Here is a 20,296-nt window from a genome sequence, read left to right on the forward strand (position 1 = left end):
ATGATTTGGTTGCAGATATACTGTTAAAGCCATTTTCGAGAATAGGTGGACAGCATTAAGCTCCAAAGCTATCAAAAATAGCAAATGATGTTGCAATTTTATGACGTTATCATGAATCCACATGTCCATAGTAAAAATTTGAACAGTTTAATGACAGTATTTCTTAAGTTTCTTCAAGTCACAAGTTATTTCCTGGCAAACGTTACCCTCTAGTGGACGTGTAGTAATATCACACCACACTCGCAGGTAATTGATTCAGACATAGCACTACTGAAGGCCTAGGAGTGACGTGCACGGCCCATCACTGATGATTTGACAAACATAGATTGAATAAGTCAATGAATGTACATGCTAAAGATAAGTCAATAAATGAACATGCTAAAGGTGCTGCCGTTTAAAAAAGACAAACATCTGAGACTGTTCTGGCGATAAAGTGGTCTACCAACAAAACCGCAATTTGACTAATTTGACTAACGGCTTCACTTTGGATCAAATCAAGACCCCCCATTGTAGAAGTAACAAGGTCACAGCACAGTGCGACAGCCCAAAGACACTTATTTCATCTGGCCTCCATCATTCTGGAATGAAGTCAGTGCCCGGTTAGTCAGCACTCCCGCCGCTTTGCTAACTCAGCCCTTTTTTTTTTTTCATTTTCTCAGCTCGGGAAATTGAGTTTTAGCTGGCCCAGTTCTGCACTCTGAATTACATGCGCAACTGACTGATAAATTTGTACTCCGACGGAGGCGTTGTTGGAATAAAAATTCACAGAGGCGTTTTAGGAGGAAGGTCACTGGAGCTCGCTCCATAAAATGTGAGTGTGAAAAAAAAAAAAATAATAAAAATTAAAAAAAAAAAACGCTCTTCAGCCTTGTTGGCTTTAATGAGATAGCTTGTCTCTTGATGGTTTTATTACTCTGCTGCATTCATTGAAATATGATACAGCCCACTCGCTCTTGTCGTTACACACTCAGCTCTTGTAAGACATTGGCCAAATCGCCATCCCTTTCTTTCAATTTGCTGACCTTGTTAGTTACCTTGTTCCACAAATGTCTGCCCATGGGAAGGAAAGGGGAAGCAGGGCCAGGCCAGGTGCCCTCAGAGCTGATAACCTTTTCCTGTTTTTTTTTTCTCCTTTTTTCAAACGCACCGTGTAAAGAACAATCAGCCCGTATCGGTGTGCGCCACATGCATGATGATAATTCAATGTTATGCAGACGGCGCTCAGAGGAACGACGTGAGGCGTCACTCGCAAGATTACTGCGCCCTCCTGTTGTCTGGAGCGGACTGATAGCTTGAATATGTTGTCTTTCTGTTTGTCCTGTCGATGATGCTCGTGTTTGCATGATGGGCACTGGAAATGGTTGTGTGACTTCATTTCTGGTTCAGCACTTATCTCATTCAAATAAATAATCATCATAATATTCCCGGTGCTATTGCAATTTTCTTGTATTCTCTTATTTCAAAAAATATAATCACATTTTGAATTTAGAGTTTACTGTATCGAATTTGCTGTCATGAGCAGCAACAAACGACTAACTATACATTTTACACCCGTATGACTAATCAAAATGTAAAAAAAAAGATGCTATGAGGCAACTTTGCCCTCAGTATTTGTCATTTTTACACATGTTAGCAATTCAGATTACTGTATTTTGCGGTGTATAAGGTGCACCCTCAATGAATGGTGTATATTCAAACTTTTTCCATATATAAGGCGCACCTTCAATGACTGACAAAATGTTTTTCAGGTATGATATATAAAGGTTTTCCAAATATAAGGCAAACCTCACGACAGTATATGGCGCTACAGTCGAGGTTGGGGTTACGCACAACTTCTACAGTGGGGAAATGGAGTCGTGGCTGCTGACAGTCATTGCGAGACCTGTTGTGGCTCACTTTTGGATTGGATTGGATTGGATTTGCCTTTATTAGTGTCACAGTGGAGAAATTTACATTTCACAGCAGCAAAGTTATGAAAGGAATGAAAGTAGAAAAACAAAATACATACTTCACATATAAGATGCATCTGCGTATAAGGCGCAGGGTCATCTTTTGACGAAAATCAAGGCTTTTGGGTGCGCCTTATTGGCCGGAAAATACGGTAGTTGTATTAGCATTACCTCCTCCGACGCGCGTTATTTGTCCTGCAATAAGGAAATGTCAATTTTACAGAAGCAGAGTCATCACGAGCAGTCCACCACAAATATCATTTACACTCTGTTACACACAGTCATCAAGATGTTGTCAAATTTAGTTAGAATCTCCCTTTGCAAGATAGTACCTAACGCGTGTCTTCTCCCGCCTCCCAGCGAGAATCGTGCGGAGTCGTCAGTGGTGTGAGATGACCCCTTGCGTGGAGGGCGAAGTTTGCAGCCTGCTTTTCAACCGCTCGGGATGGACCTGCACCAGAAGCAGCGGACGCATCAAGACTGTCACGGTAACTTGTGCCGTCTTATACAACTCTATGATAAAGTGTACGTGGAGTACATGACCTCAATATCTGTTTTTAATGGGGGCGGGTGGGTCCACTGATAATAAAGGGTACTCTTAAAAAAACATGACATCACGTGTGTAACGTGTATTGTAATCCCTCGTTTATTGTGGTTAATGCGGACCGGGACCGCCCGCGATAGACAAAAAACCATGATGGAGCGAACCCTACATGTACAGTGATACCTCGGTTTTCGACCATAATCCGTTTCAGAAACCTGTTCAAAAACCGAAACAGCACTTTCTATTAAAATCAATGTAAAAAATCTTAATCCGTTCAAAGTCTAGAAAACAACTTTTTCACTATTTCATCGCATAAACCGGATAAAAAAATTAATAATAAAGCAGGTCACGTGTAAAATTCTATAAAAACAAACTTTTATTGGCACCTTTCCCTGCTGTCTTTGGGCAAACACAGGGCACACTAACTTTTCAAACCAAATTCTTGACCCAAATATGTCTGCATTTTCGCAAAAATAAAGCAACAACAATATTAATGCGTCGGTCACAATGAGGAAGACGTGACATATAAGGAAGTGACGTATACGGAAGCGGAGGGTAGTCGAGTGATGCATTCAGATGCACTCAGTTTGGTTGAAAACCGAATGGGATGAGAACGGAGAGGTTCGAAAACCGAGGTTTGACTGTATTGGTAAATTTACATGTGTATGAGTACAAAAAATATTTATAAGGCCAAATTTACCGGAACACAGTACAGAACATGCATTGGATTGGAATGGATTTACCTTTATTAGTCTCACAGAGGAGAAATGTACGTTTCACAGATGCAAAGTTATGAAAGGAAGAAAGAAGTACAGTAAATGTGAGACAGTCACGTCATGGTCTCAGGAAAGATAGCACAAAACATGATCTTTTATTGTGTCATTGCCTTGTGTGTCCTTTTTGAAACACTTCGCTACACCATGACCAAGTAGACAGGAAAGCCCATATTTTATTTTGAAAAACAATGTCCTCTGGAGATTTGCCATGATGGAAACTGGCATCATGGTCAGGTACACGAGATCAGAAGTAAAGCTGCGTCCGTTTTTTTTCCCCCTCCGCTGTTGATCTTTGCTCTTGCTCTCTTTCGCACTTGCAATCTCTTCTTGTCTCTTGCTCGCTCATCCGCCTCCTCTGTCTGACTGCCTCGGGCATCTACGGCAGATTTCACGCATGCTTTGCACTTATGTCCTAATCTATTCTGACAGCATACTTAGGTTCATGTTTGCGTATGTACGCCTTCAGTGTGTGCGTTAGTATGTGCTACACACACACAACCTGTGTGCTTCTCTACATCTTTTCAATTAGCACGGCTGAGGACAGGTACAGTTAATTGAGATGATGGTGATGGTTTTAGGGAAACAAAGTTATGAATAATAAGACGGAAATGAGGTTACGTAATCACGAGCTGCAAGCTGAAATGTAAAATGAGATTCAGAGTGAAGCTTGATTAATACAGAACTAACCACTTTGTAGACTACACCGTCTTATTGGCTGATGTGTTTTTTTTCCTTCGCAGTGATGCAATGAAACACACACACACATTTCTGTTTCAATTGTCTTGTGAGGTCCAGATAACTCCAGATAAGGAGTGAGGACCACTGTTGCTGATAAGTTTCAACATTTTTAAAAACAAAAAAATAAAACGTGGGTTTGAACTGAAATAACAGCAGTGGTGAGGACTCTGAATGGGTACATTCAAAGTCCTCACCCCTACAGAGAATTTGGTTAAAATATTGTTTTACTTTTTGTGGTATGAAGTTTTTGCTCTCATTAATCACATAATAATAAATACATTTCATTTATAAGCGCCTTTCAAAACTCTCAAGGACACTTTACAGTACATTATATTTTTTCTGCGGGTGAAAGAAGAGAGTCCAAGGTTTCTTACATGCATTGAATGTTTATTTAGTCCTAAAACTCAATATTTTGTGGGTCCTGGAATTCGAGTGAGAATGACAAAATCCTGGCACTGATAAGTCTCTGCACATGTCTGACAGTGAATCAGTTAAATTCACCAATATCCACAACAATACTCATGTGATTCCAATCGGCGACAAGTTGCATCTATTTTCAGTTTTGTACCACCGAATGGTCATATGCGCCGGAGGATGTCTCGCTGCAAACGACCTCGCTATGCTTTAAACCCCCAGCGTACCACAGAGCCATCTAACAAATTGCCCACAATGAAGTTTGCATTGGCAGAAAAATCAACATGCATCCGTTTTTACGTTCAAGCACACGACGACTCCTGAGGCCTGATAGTTTCGAAGAGCAGGCTTAATGTCACCTCACGTGAACCTAATCAAATGATGCAGCAGGACAATCTAGATTTGTGAGAGCCGCTGATGACTCCGCTCTTAATCATGCTCGAATCTGTGACCTGGACCGAGCCTCGCGTTTTAACGCTGACGTGCTCCCTTGGAGCATGATTCACAAGTTTTGTAAGCTCATGAAATGCGTCACTCTGCTGTGATTCAAAACATTTTGTGATGCACTAGTCTGAGACTGAGTGGATGTGTTTTATAATAAGGGACTGGTCACCAGTCAATAGCAGGGCAGAAAAACAGAATTTAAAAAATATTTTTATGCAAAATGTTTTTTTTCTGTTTGGAGCGAGACAGTTGGATTGGATGTACCTTGATTCGTCTCGCAGTGGAGAAATTTACATTTCATTTCACAGCAGCAAAGTTATGAAATGAAAGAAAGAAGTAGAAAAACAAAATACAGGAGCTGCTGAAAAGGCAGCTCCTGTATTTTGTTTTTAGCTCACTGTTAGCTGTTTAGCTCACGCTTCACATCTTATTGGTCTCATTCTACCTTTTTTTCAGTTGAATTAGGGCAAACTTGTGAAGTATTTCGTTCTTTATGCGTTTAAAGGACAACCGACGCCATTTTTTTGTTTCCTAATTGACATCAGAAAAACGTTTTATAGCATCTAAAATACAGAAAACACGCAGGATGATATTTTTAGGCAAATGTAAAACACCAATAAGAATGACTTAAAGTGCCCAAAATCTGCAAAAAAAATTGAGCTGAGAATTGGGCATTTTCAGAAAGTCCCGCCCCCAGTTCGTGACGTCTTGCATTGCTGGAGAATCAAAACAATGGCTTCAGATTCGGGGAAGATGATTTCTTGTTACTCATCTAGTTATGAATATGATTCAAATAGTTCTGAAGAGAAATGCATAATCGTTTGTAATCGAGTAAAGAAGTCATTCTGTGTCATTTTGAGGCATCTGGACAGAAATGTAGCACCCAGAAAATGCAGAAGATGGCGCCAAAGCTCTTTTGGAAATGGGCTGATTTGTCTGCTGGGAATTTGTGTCAATTAGTATCAAATAGTAGTCTTGGTGCAACACACAAAGATTCACCATCGCGTTATTTATGTGCTTTCCTTCTAATTTCGCCATCAACACGAAGTTTTCAAACCAAACAAAGTACCGCAAAATGCATTGTGTGTCCTTTTCTCGGTCAGGGGCGTTCCTTCCGTGACGTGACGTCAGGAATCGTCACCAACTCAAAAACAAAACTTCCTGAATATTCAGCGCGAGTCTTAAAATGTAAAATCTAGCTATATGCGGTGGAATCTTTGTAAAATACGCACAGTAGAAGTCATTTGAAGACATTTTACATATTATGGACACAACTTGTCCAAAGGCGTCGGTTGTCCTTTAAATGAAATGCGCCTGCTACACCATTTGCAAAAAAAAAAAGAATCCTCTCGACATGAATGAACATTATTCTGGTAAAATAACTGTCATTAAGCCAGGGTGAGCACAGTTCATTGAATACAATGCATAAGGGAGTGAGGGGAACAACGTATAAAATATATCTTTTGAACCACGCCTCCTTGTACTGACAGGTCGGTACATGCAGTAAAAAAAATGAGTCCAGAGAAAAATAAATAGATTTTAAATGGTCTTATTTCTATCCAGGCAGAAAGCCTTGCAGAGGAATATTGTATCAGTACTAAAAGTCATGAGAGCAATGTTGACGTCGTTAAAATTCAATGGCCGAGTATTGGATTTCGGGTAATAAATATGAATGCCATACAATATGTGCTCTGTCCTCTAATGTTCTGTCCCTGCTGCCTTTCAGTCTCATTTGCGGAGGAATTTATTTCATCTTAGCCAACAGCAAGTAAGCATAACAATGGTGTTTTTACAATGCAACACAAAGCAGCTATGATGAAATCAAACAAACACTGCTTTTACGTTTCAAACGGTTCAATCAGCATACGAATGCTGCTTTTGAATGAGGCAAAGGACCGTGTGTTCAGCTTTTTGGGTTTGCTCGCTTAAGATTTCATGTGCATTATGTATGCTCAGTCATCGTCATACACATGTTGAAGTACTTTAGTTACCATATTCTCCTCACTATAAGGCACAACTAAAAGCATTACATTTTCTCAAAAATGGAATGTGTACCTTACATATGGATGAATCTTCCATTGTTTTTTCTGGACAGAGTATTCAAAATTTCTTGCTAAGTGCTTTCGATGAAAAGATTTCTTCAGCCGTCATCTGTACTTCTTTGAAGGTGTCGGATGTTTCGCTTCTATCCAAGAAGCTTCGTCAACAAATTAAAGTCTTACTGGTAGTTTCGGCCCTATATATATCCCTACTGTCCAGACGTGGCAGTGCCGGACTCTGCTCTGATTGGTCACTGCTCTCAGGTTGGGGGGAGTAAAGGGGAGTAAAATAAAAAGTAAAAGAAAAGGGAGTAAAAGAAGCTATTTTCATAAAACAGCAAAATCCTTCCCTTAACCTCCATGGCGGGGTGAGGTTCAATTTGGATCGTTCGTACAATAGACTGCTTAGGCAACATAGGCTTAGTTATGCTCATCAGGTGATTCCAGGGCAAATTGGGCAATCACGCCAGTCGTCAGTCAGGACAATAGAAGTAATCAGTGGAGCCGCGGGTATTAGTCCCCCCAACCTGAGAGCAGGGACCTATCATAGCAGAGTCCGGTCCCTTCTGATGTGAAAAATACTAAACTATTAATCAAATGGGCTTTTATTTGTGAAACGCAATGACGTTTCTTTAAAGAAAAGGGAAAAAACTTTGCTCCTTAACCATGCCACGTCAATGAAGAAAAGTAGTGATTTGATTTCCTTTGAATATTTCAGCAGCGATCTTCAGTGGCGCCTTCTGAAAGATTCTGTCGGAGGGCCTCATGTAAACTGTGAAACTTGATCGTTTATTTACAGCACTCAATGTTTAGTCAGGTAGTCGTGAGTGAAGCCCATTCGTCGTGCAGGCCAGCAGGAAATCGATGTTTTCCAAGTCCAAAATTTGTCAGGTTCCGGTTTTGTTAGCAGCCACGGATGATGGGCCCATTTCTTGCACTATCTGGTCCACATTCATCTTGTTGCCCTTTTCCTTCGTGGGAACAATTCATTGTGCTGCCTCAGCACTCCGCTTCGACTTCACGGCAGTCTCAGATCGATAATTTAGACCCGAAGAAAGAGACAAGGTCCTCTGTTGTGAGCCCAGATGCTCCAAAGACGTAAACAATATCGCCAGGGACCTGATCAAGCTACACCTGTGCTATCTGAAATACCAGAAATAGAATGAAGTGTAAAACTGTTCCTACCAAGTGCCTAAAATTCATAGTGTAAAAGTAAGGTTAGTTATATTCATTGATATTTAATATTGAAGCATGTATAATAGAAACAGAAGTTTTCACCACTGTCATTTATGCTAGCCATTAGCTAAAATGCCTTTGGCTTGAATTCAATGATTAACATCAGCGCTCTTGTAAAATGAAAATAAAAGTCTCATAAATGTTGATATACCACAAAGGAGTGTCGGTAACATCACTGCCAAATCTGAAGGATTCGAAAAATTGCAAGAGCATAAAATGAGGCTTCAAAATCAAACCCTTCAAATGTGCTGAAACTACACTGTACTTAACTGTCAATCAAATCAGAATCAGAAAGCCTTTAATAGTGAATCAGAAAAACTTTAATTGACACATATTATACTAAAGGGCCTATATTACGCTATTTTAAACTCAACATAAGTCATATATGTCATTTTATATATATATATATATATATTAATGCAGGCACAATGGTGAGCTTAGCATGTTGGGCTTAGAGTACAGAAGGTGCAGGCTTCGATTCCGGCTCTGACCTTCCTGTATGGATTTTGAATGTCTTCCCCCATACCATACCTTGGCTAGGTATGTTGGCTATAGATTGGCTAGCTACCTGTGTGGGTTTTCTTTGGGTATTCTAGTTCCCTCCCAGATTACAGAAGATTAGAATTTGGATGGATGGGTGGATGAATGGATAGGATGTGTTACTTAGCAACTGGAAGAATGACATGATTCTCATCACTAGGTTGCAACATCATATTTTCTTCTATGACAGAACCGGTCAACTCGAAGGAGGAAGGTCAAGGTGGTAATAAAACCATTTAGTTGATGCTGACAGAGATGACGCTCGTAACACTGATCCTGTGATTCAGATTCAGCTATGAAATCTACCCTGGTTCTTTGAGAGAACTCAAACAGCCATGCTATTTTCTTCTAAAGCCACTTTGAGCTGGGACTTCTCCATAAGTATGTCCTTTCTTTTGTCCCATCAAAAGGGTTAACAATGTCTCACAATCCATCGTGGTTGTTGCTCTTGTCCAACCCGTTCTGAGCTCCACCGTGAATGTAATAGAAAGCCATAGGTTTGCTTTGCATCGCAGCCTCATTTTGCTCCTTGTTTTGATTTAAAGATGCAGTGGAAGTACTTAGCATTTAGATGACATGGCGGAGTGAGGTGTGATGGATCAACAGCTCTTCAGAGGCTTGAATTCCGTCACCGCCCCAGCCGGTCCGGTCTTACAGATGGACTATCCGAGTGACAGATCACAAGACAAGAAGCCGAGTTGTCTGAGGAATACCAAGTCCGCAGAAACGACTTGAACAGAATGCCTGGTACAACTAAGATGAGAGCAGCGGAATGCCAATGCGACTCTCCCCACGCTTGCCTCGCCTTTGCTACCCCGATTAGCTCAACACATCATTAGCTTCGTGATTATGATTAGCCGAGTCATTATCTCCACAAAAGTGGCTCATTCACCAATATTAAGATGACAAGGAAACTGTTACGTCCCAACAGTCAAGGGGAAAGAAAAATGCCACAATTAAGCCCTTGTTCACTGTGCACCTCAACCAAAAACTCAAAGCAGTGTACTTAATCGCCTTCATTTTTCATTCTTTCACCTTGTACATAATTAGAAGACGTATATATAGCATGTGTGCTTTTAAATGAACATATGCTCGGCACTGGAGGCCAGAATGTTGAGGGAAGTTTCAATAAAACATGCCATTAACGCCACTCTACCTTCTTTTGCAGCCTTTGCCCAGAGAGCCATCGTAGAACGCAGCGGTGGGGAAAAAAAGACCACATGGAAGTATGTGAGTATTATAATTATTCAGTGGAGACAGAAATACTCACCACAAGTGCTTTTTTTTAAACCGACTGCCCAGACGTGGCGCTGCCGGACTCTGCTATGATTGGTCTCTACTCTCAGGTTGGGGGGAGCAGAGGACTAATCCCTGTGGCTCCACTGATTACTTCTATTAATGTCTGGACAGTAGGGATATATATATATGTGGAGCGAAACTACCAGTAAGACTTTAGTTTGCTGACGAAGCTTCTTGGATAAGAGGCGAACCGTCCGACACCTTCAAAGAAGTACAGATGACGGCTGAAGAAATCTTTTCATCAAAATCTACTCTACTATTTACAATATTCTTCCTTTCTATTGAGCTGTTTTATGCTAAAATATTTTTTTTTTTGCCCAAGTGTAGTATATTGTCCATCTCCAGTCCACCCGCCATAGGCGCTACCAGCCTAACACAAGTTATAATTGAAAGTCATATCTCATCATAGTGTTACACTCACTCTGCTTGACTTTGCTGGGAGGTTTCCATTCCATTCCTTTCCTTTCTCCCCCAAAATAGAAAACATTTGAGGAATTTAGCTTCATTCTTTTCCCAAAGCTTGGTCTGTGAAGTTTTTATATTCGACAAATCCAGAGACTTCCCGAAGATTGACTTCCCCCTTTTCCGTCGAGAAAACAAAATCAATCATGCACAATTACCAATGACACTGAAGAAGGCATGATTGGGGGCACCATAAATATTTATTTCCAAGTACGAGGAATTTATACCATCTGGCTTTGCTACATTCCGGTTAGGTGTCCGAATGATTTATTTACGCAGTCTTATGCTTGGCCATGTATATATTAGCATTTATAGGTTTATCTATCGTACGCGGTTGACATCTATTATCGTTCAAATGATTGGATAATTGGCTGAATGAAATCATGACATGACCTTTCTCTTTATTCGCTTCTCCGTGCAGTTCACTTTATCAAAATTTTACTGTTTTGATATCCATTTCTGGTCTTGTGATTGCTTCCCGGCACTACAAAATGGATGCCACTTTCAAGGGGATTTTAGCTCGTCAGGCATACGCTTGGAGAATTTGTGAATTGCATACAACTCAAAGAAATGGAATATGAGGCGACATAAAAAAAAACACAATTTAATGGTACTAAACTGATTTAAGTGCTGCTCACGCACAAAAAAAAACATCTTAGTCTGAAAATGTTCAACAAAATGGAATCGTCAAGAGTGTACACAATACGATTGCGGTGCAAAATGTCTTCAAGACATCATGAAGTGGAGGGAGAAATTGTCATCAGACACTAATGAAATACTTTGAGTGTTTAAGGTGTTCATGTGTCTCATCATTTTTTGCTATTTTTTTCCTCCTTATCAGGTTCCCTGATCCATGCAGTGAGACAACCTGTGGCCAATCACTACAGAGCATTATGTCTGTCCAACAAAAAGTTTCACAAATTCGACACCATGCCTTGAGCCTCTCTTTTTTTAGGTGGCTTTTTCGTTCTGATCTTTTCAGCATCTGCCTTGACACTTCTGCAGCCACATTTAAAGACAAAGCATTGAACTATGTGTCAGCGCTGAAAAATTATTCAACAAATATTGGACATGGAGTCTGGAAGACAATGCCCTCCAGGTTTTATGAGAAGATCTCTCCTCAAATCAGCTCGTCCATCATCGCCCTTTGCCAAATGTGAAGCCATCCAAAATGACTTTTTAACTGTCCATATGATGCCGACTCACCGCTAACTTTCCTCGGACCTCTGATGAATCCACAGCATTGGCTAGGATGTAGCCAGCAGACATTCGGCGTGAAGAGCGAAAGACATTGTGAGCGTGCACGTCTACTTGGACTCTTACTGAGGTGGACACATCACATACTGAATGAAAATGACTGACACATGTCAGACCCTGGTAACAAAGGTCACCGAATGGCCCTTTTTAATGGCTCGCCATCCAGCACATTTTTTTAATCATTTTTGTCAATGAAGCTCACTTCACTAGAGGACTTTCTCAGAACAGACCCCTGGCAGACCCCTGGCTCAACGTGTGTGTGTGTGTACGTGTGCATGTGTGAAAGCACATCCACTACACTGTGAAATAAATCATATCAAATGTTATTGCTCATCCACTTATATTTTTGCCCACACGTAGAACGGAACGGAAAGGATTTGGATTCAAGCCCCACTGTAAATATAAGAAGGAAGAATTCAACTATTGGAAGAAAAATTGAAAAAAAAAAAGCTGAATATTGTGTTCGGCTAAATGTGTCAAACTCAAGGCCTGTGGCCTAGATACAGATACAGTGGGACCTCGGTTTACGAACACCTTGCTTTACGAACTTTTCATTTTAGGAACGTTAAATTTATGAAAATTAAACCTTGGCATATGCACTACTTTTCGGGATACACACGGCGCGCCGCCCCACCACGGCTGGCGGAGTTATTTTCGGCGGAAGAACATCAAACCACACGACCGAACAGCATCACAGCCGGTCTACCTTTCCACACCCGCTTTCTCTGAGTGCACACGTCGTTCGTCTTCAAGGATTTATCACGGATACTTTTGCTGTTATGGGACAGAAAAAGACCCCACCATAGGCTCATGTTCAGCCGAAGAAGACACAAAACAAAATTACAGTCGAGGAGAAGAAAGAGATCATTGAGAAACATGAACGAGGTGTGCGTTTTTCTGACTTAACAGCCCACTAGCAATATGCTGAGTCCACCATTGCTACCATCCTTCGCCACAAAGAAGCTATTAAAGTTGCGTGTGTTGCTAAAGGTGTTTCCGTGCGTTCAAAGCAACAATCTCGGGCAATAGAAGAGGTTGAAAAACTTCTGTTAATTTGGATTAACGAAAAGCAGCTAGCCACGGATGGTTCGACTACGTTAAGCGCCGTACAGGGATTCACTGCGTTACTCGTCATGGTGGGACAGCCAGTTCTGACAGTAAAGCTGCCGAAGCCTACAAGGGATCATTCCATCGAAATGGTGAAAGAAGGCTACGTTCCTCAGCAAATATTTAATGCAGAAGAGACCGGCCTCCTTCTCCCAAAAATTAAATAATCATACTCATACTTTTTTTCCGGAAAAAAATACTTTGGTTTTTATAACTTAAAGACATTCCTGCTGATAATATGACTTTTTTTCTTTTTCAGTGTGGCCCTAAAATTTCTTTGTGTATTGTACACAATCTCTCACTAAATTGTGTCCTTGTGTTGAGTTTGCACAATTGCTTTTTAAATGATTTTTTTTTTGTCTTATTTTTGTGCATTGAAATATTTGTATTGAGGTGTTGGAACAGATATATAACTGAAAGTAGTAGTAGTAAAAAAAAAATCCGCTGTCCAGAACATGTCCAATGTGATGTATTTGAGGGGCACTGTTCGAAAACTGAGTCTATTTTACTATGAAATATTTTATTCATCTGAAAGTATTCGCTGCCCTCAGATGCTTGATATATTTGACGTGATATACTGTATATATGATTCAAGTCCAATGTATGCTACTTTATTTTCAATGGATGTCATCACAAGACAAAGAACACTGTAAATGTGCGTTGGAGAATCCCCTTCACTCAGTATCTTTACTTCAGCTGATGCTACTAAGAGGTTAATTAATCGATCACAAAAGTTAAAGCAAGACTTAAAGGACAATTGACACCATTTTTTGTTTCCAAACTGACATCAGAAAAACGTTTTATAGTATCAAATAGTAGTCTTGGTGCAACACATAACGATTCACCATCGCGTTATTTATGTTTTCCTTCTAATTTCGCCATCAACGCGGATCAACCCGAAGTTTTCAGACCAAATAAAGTACTGCAAAATGCATTGCGTGTCGCTTTCTCGGTCAGCGGCGTTCCAAACGTGATGTCACGTGGGGATCGTCATCAATTCAGCAATTCTGAATATTCAGCGCAAGTCTTAAAAGGTAAAATATAGCTATATGCGGTGGAATCTTTGTAAAATACGCTCAGTAGAAGTCATTTGTAGTGATTTTACAAATTATGGACACAGGTGTCAGTTGTCCTTTAAACAATTTATAAATATCCCGTCAATCATTGTAAATGGTGAAATTCTGTTCAGATCAGCTACAACATGGCTATTCAATTACTTTTCACTCATAATGTTTTCAGAATAAGAGTATCATTAAAAACATATTTGGTTTCAGTTGCCTTAATCAAATGAGGAAATAGGAAGGTGATCAGATTCACCAGAAATTTTAGCTCTGTTAATATGCGTCTTGGATTGCACCTTATTTTGTTCATGAATATACAGGTACACCCCAAACCTTCTGAATCATTGTTGAAATCACTTGAATTATTATTATTATTATTGTTATTGTGATCACACAGATGCACGATTGTGGATGGAAGGAGGTCTTCAAATGCCCACTTGACTGCGGCCAACTTGATATGATCCGCAAGTGGCGATCTTGCGGTTGTTTGTTTTGAGTGGTGGGAAAGCCACTTTGTTGTTATTCCTGTCAGTAGTTAGCGAGAATCATTAGCATTTTCCATCTGCTTTCTTTTGACTGAATGATTGAATCACAGTTGTAATGTTCAAGGTAAAAAAAAAATCACAAGTGAATTTTTGGAAAAACTACAAAAACAAATGACATTACACATAAACTGAGATCTGAAAAATAAATGATGACAAAAGCATGTTGAGCTGGTGTCCCTGTTAATGTGATTATACCCTTATTTTTTTCTTTGCCTGTTTCTTTCTTTCTTTTTTGCTGTTTATTTGTACTTAAAATCTTATATACTGTATCTATGTTGGCCTCCAGCCAGACAAGTTGTGTCCATAATTTGTAAAATCGCTTGAAATGACTTCTACTGAGCGTATTTTATAAAGATTCCACCGCATATAGCTATATTTTACGTTTTTTTTACGCGCTGAATATTCTGGAAGTCTTGTTTTTGAGTTGGTGACAAGTCCTCACGTTACGTCACGGAAGGAATGCCTCTGACCGAGAAAGGACACACAATGCATTTTGCGGTAGTTTGTTTGGTCTGAAAACTTCGTGTTGATCCGCGTTGATGACGAAATTAGAAGGAAAACACATAAATAACGCGATGGTGAATGGTTGTGTGTTGCACCAAGACTACTATTTGATATTCGCTGACACAAATTCCCAGCAGACAAATCAGCCCATTCCAACGGAGCTGAAGCTATCTGCAATTTGAAGTCGTTTTTAGTCACTTTAAGTCATTTTTATTGGTGTTTTGCATTTGACTAAAAATATCATCCTGCGTGTTTTGGGTATTTTAGATGCTATAAAACGTTTTTCTGATGTCAGTTAGGAAACAAAAAAGTGGTGTCGGTTGTCCTTTAAGTTAATAAACAAAATATACAGATTACTTTCGTCATTATTTCAAGAATAGTTAAGTGAAAGAAATATTTTATATTGACATTACATTGTTTAAAATGATGACACCTTATGATTTGAATTCTGCACACTAAGAGAAAAGAAAATCAGTGATAAATTGGAATAATACTGCACAACAAAAGGCGGTTGTTTTTTTCCTTCCAATGAAACTGTACTGGAACAACAACAAAAAAAATCTCAAGAATATAGCAGCTGATAATACAGTCTACTACATAATCCATGACAACGACTGCATATTACATTACACCGGTTGCCCTTAGCCGTCGTGCAGGGGATAATCCACAGTGAGGGGGTGCAGTTATTGCTTGGCTCAAAGCAGACTTTTTCCAAATCTACACGCTGCATCATGAATATTCCAGTTCAATGTTTAAGAAATGGGAAGCGGAAAGCTTGATGTGTTTTACGCCTCAGTGAATCCTGCGGACAGGCTGAAACATAAAGTCTCGCAAACTACTCAAGTAGGAAGCTCCCACTAATTTGCAACTGACATGGAAATAATGCGGCTGTAATCACATTTATCCTAAAATAACAGACAATTCTGTTTGTGTTTTTTTTTGTCAAATGTAACTGTAAAACAGGTGTCAAAAAATAGTTTGACCAATTTAACATACCAATATAACATGTAAAAAATAAAACCGTTATTTGACCTACTCTTAACTGTCATTACTTCATGAAACATATGATGTACAGTACTCCATGGCCTGCCTGCCAGCATGCAAACTATGCATCCAAAGTATATACACTGAAAGGACAACCGACATCGCGGACAAGTTGTGTGCATAATTTGTAAAATCACTTCAAATGACTTCCACTGAGTGTATTTTACAAAGATTCCACCGCATATGGCTATATTTTACGTTTTAAGACTCACGCTGAATATTCAGGAAGTCTTGTTTTTGAGTTTTTGACGATTCTTGATGTCACGTCACCCAGGGAACGCCCCTGACCGAGAAAGCGACACACAATGCATGAGACATGTTTTTATGCCAAGGTCTTTCATATTGGTTCAAAATGTGTTCTTCTTTACACTTCCCATTTGATGCGGGCCCTATTTAATCTATTACTTATTTATTTAAAGGACAACAGACGTCACTTCTTTGTTTCTTAACTGACATCAGAAAAACGTTTTATAGCATCTAAAATACCCAAAACACGCAGTATGATATTTTTTGTCAAATGCAAAACACCAATAAAAATGACTTAAAGTGTCCAAAATCTGCAAAAAAATGAACCCGGAAGTGGCCAGTTTCAGAACGTCCCGCCCCTATTTGTGACATCACGCCAAGACTGCTGGAGAATCAAAAAAAAAAAAAAAAGTGGGATCTGAAAAGCCATCCTCCCCGATGGTCCAATCGGAGTTTTGAAAGGTTTGCCTCAGAATGTTGCATCGTTGCTTTTGTAAGCATGTGTTTGCGTTCCCATTGGCTGAAGTGCTTATAGAAATGTGTCCCAGGCAAAAATTAGATGAACGGTGATGACACGGTTTATTTTGTCAATTTGTCGTTCCAAAAATACATTACAACGGGTGTGATTATCTCAGTCATTGGTGCATACTGCGTTTATCTCAGGACATCATTTGGACAGCCCTATTCGCGAATGAAAACTTCACTATGAGCAGTTTAGCTTCTTTCAGCTACTCACCATATATGAAGTGCCATCCTTGGAGCCAGCGTTGCTCTGCTTATCTGGGCCAGACTGTAATTGTTGTTTGCAGCTGTTAGTTTGAGGGATGACACAATAGATTTCATGTGACAGCAGTACTTCTATTCTCTGCAAACAAATGTGTGTTTGGATTACCTGTACCTCTTGAGAAGTGAAGAAAAAAAACCTGCTTAGAAAAACAGCACTTGACTTAACTATACGCTCCCAGACTGCCCCCATTCTAAGTACAGTGAGACCTCAACTTACGAACTTAATTGGTTCCCAGACATGGTGTGTAAGGCGAAAAGTGTGTATCTCGAAAAAAAATTCCCATAGGAAACCATTAAAATGGGAATAATCCGTTCCCGGCTTTCCATAAAATATACTTTTCAACTAAATAAGCCTTAAAACTACACACAACATACCTTATTCTATGTATAATAAATGTGAAAATGTATTGTAATGAAAGAAATACACTGCATTGTATCATAAAGTCACTTTATTTACATTTGTGATGGTCATTTATGGCTTGATGGAATGGCGTTGGAGGTCGAAGGTCAAAGGGAATTGCTGTTTGGAAAGAGAGGCGCATTACATGAGGACTGTAATTAAAGAAATAAACTGTGCTGTAAAATAAAGTTTTATTTACCTTTTTGATGGTTGTTGATGGCTTATGGAAGGAGAGTCACCTTCCATAAGGACTGTTGGTAACTTAACCTCTGGTGCTGTTCGGTCGTGTGCTTCCGCCGAAGATCACTCCGCCAGCCGTGGTGGGTGTGTATTATGAAAATAGTGCTTATTATAAGGTTTAATTTTCATAAATTTGACGTTTGTAAGACAAAAAGTTTGTAAGTGGAGGTGTTTGTAAGTTGAGGTCTCACTGTATCTACCTGATGAGTCAGCACACGTGAATAATTTGAACTAGGCTAAGCCGTTGGTTGACAACACAAAATGTTGAGAGAGCCATATTGGACCAAAAAAATAAAAAATAAAAATACCCCTGGAGTCTTGCAATAAAGGCAACACGTGCTATATATATCGATATAGCCTACTAAAAGCAGGCTATAACGCACAACTTCATTGACAGAAATCAGAAATGTAAAATTATTACACACATTTCCACAACAATAGAACATATTTGTCATGTTTGTTGTCCTCCCGAGGCCATATTAAAACCAAACATATATATTTCCCTCCCCCATCATTTACCATTTAGTAACATTTTTGAAAAAGCTCCTGGGAGCCACTACGGTAGCGCTAAAGAGCAGTATGTGGCTTCGGAGCCGCGGGTTGCTGACTCTCGTGCTTAACTCATGGATCAGTAAATACATTTTTATCTCTGTATGAATGATAATTAGCTTGAGGTTGCGGATGGAGAGCTTCTTTGCCCTCAGCCAGAGATCTATTTGGGATTTAGAAGTCTCCGTTCCAAAGATCAGATGAAGGCCATCCAGACTGAGACATTTAGCCTGTGCCTTTTTTAGTTGATTTGTAAACAGAAATTACTTTCTCAGATTTGGGCTAGAATACCACTGAGGGAGCACAGTGGAGCACTCACCAGATTGTACAATTTGGAATTCAACCAAAACGACCAAAAAGTCTAAATTTTTCTTCAAAGTATATGCTTCAAGGACAACCAACACCATTTTTTGGTTTCCTAACTGACATAAGAGAAACGTTTTATAGCATCTAAAATACCCAAAACACACAGGCTGATATTTGTAGTTAAATGAAAAACACCAATAAAAATGACTTAAAATGTGCTAAAACTGCAACAAATTGAGCTCCGAATTGGGGATTTTAAGAAAGTCCCGCCCCCTTGTTCGGGACGTCACGCCAAGACGTCTTGCCTTGCTCGAGAATCAAAACAATGGCTTCAGATTCGGAGAAGATCCAGAAGATTCATCCAGTTATGAATATGATTCAAATAGTTCTGAAGAGGAAAGCATAAATGTTTGTAATCGATTAAATATGTTCTTCCGGGTCATTTTGAGGCATCAAGACTGATGTGTAGCATCCCAGAAAATGCAGAAGATTGCGCCAGAGCTCCTTTGGAAAATGGTTGATTTGTCAGCGAATATCAAATAGTAGTCTTGGTGCAACACACAACGATTCACCATCGCGTTATTTATGTGTTTTCCTTCTAATTTCGCCATCAACACAGATCAACACGAAGTTTTCAGACCAAACAAAGTACCGCAAAATGCATTGTGTGTTGCTTTCTCGGTCAGGGGCGTTCCTTCCGTGACGTCAGGACTCGTCACCAAATCAAAAAAAAGACTTCCTGAATATTCAGCGAGAGTCTTAAAATGTAAAATATAGCTATATGCGGTGGAATCTTTGTAAAATACGCTCAGTAGAAGTCATTTGAAGCGATTTTACAAATTATGGACACAACTTGTCGGTTATCCTTTAACTTTGTAAATAATGTAATGTAATGTAAATTTCTCCACTGTGAGACTAATAAAGGCAAATCCAATCCAATCCAATCCAACTTTATCTGATAAAAGATTGAGACAGTTGACATGATATCCGGCTCATTAGGGTGCCGCATCTAAATCATTTTCAAGTCTGATTATTACATCTTGTTGTTTCAGCATATACGGTCGTCCCTTTGCGGCACATCCACCCAAAAGTGGAATGAGAGCCAGTGAGAAGAGGAAGGTATAAAATGGTCGTTTTGCTAGAGCAACAGAAGCTAATTTATCATTCTCCAGGGGTCAGCCGACGCTCCCTTGGTCGTGAATTTTAATGTTGTTTTTTTATGGCTCTTAATAAACTCGATTTTCCTGCGGGCGCTTACACAGAGAAGCACAGCATCCGTCACTCACGTCGCTTACTTAGTGATTCAAAGAGAGAGAGCCAAATTTAGCCCACACAGCGATGTTGTACCGTATTACGGCGTGCAGTCCGGTGAAATACGGAGATCATTAGACACGCTATGGAAGTCATCCTGATATGTATTTTGAATCCTAATTTTGTTTTATGTAGCATGAAGGATTTTTACATGTGCACACTCTCAACAATCAAATTTAAGACACGAATAAAGAATTACCAGACTTGAAACGCTACGTGTCCTTTTAAATTAAGATTATAAATCAATGTTCGTCACAGCCTTGTAACAAGCTCGGCTTTTTTCTAGTGAACTGTTAAAAAGGAGGAGATGCGGGGGGGATAAAAGTTCACGTTATTCAAGTTAGAAGCGCAGTTGTAGAAAATCTATTTGGCTAGGCCTGCTCTGTGGCCTCCCTGTGCTGTTGTTTCAAGTTGTGCCTCTGAGGTACTTGTTGCGTACCAGAAAATTGCTCAAGCAATTTGAATTACCTTCATCCTTGATCCAGGACACAGCCATACA

General features: G+C 39.7%; 1 protein-coding gene across 1 annotated transcript in view; it reads left to right on the plus strand.

The window, feature by feature from the left end:
• Positions 1-15,946, plus strand: part of tafa5l (TAFA chemokine like family member 5, like) — a 59,051-nt gene extending 43,105 nt beyond the window's left edge. Inside the window, exons 7-9 of the mRNA XM_089013271.1 lie at positions 2,310-2,437; positions 9,849-9,910; positions 11,283-15,946. Of these exons, the coding sequence (XP_088869397.1) occupies positions 2,310-2,437; positions 9,849-9,872 (152 nt within the window). The 3' untranslated portion in view covers positions 9,873-9,910; positions 11,283-15,946. The remainder of the gene's footprint in view (positions 1-2,309; positions 2,438-9,848; positions 9,911-11,282) is intronic.
• The last annotated feature ends 4,350 nt before the right edge of the window (positions 15,947-20,296 follow it).

Source organism: Hippocampus bargibanti, linkage group LG01 (assembly GCF_051943395.1).
Source record: "Hippocampus bargibanti isolate YZ-2025 linkage group LG01, ASM5194339v1, whole genome shotgun sequence".
Classification (NCBI taxonomy): domain Eukaryota; kingdom Metazoa; phylum Chordata; class Actinopteri; order Syngnathiformes; family Syngnathidae; genus Hippocampus; species Hippocampus bargibanti.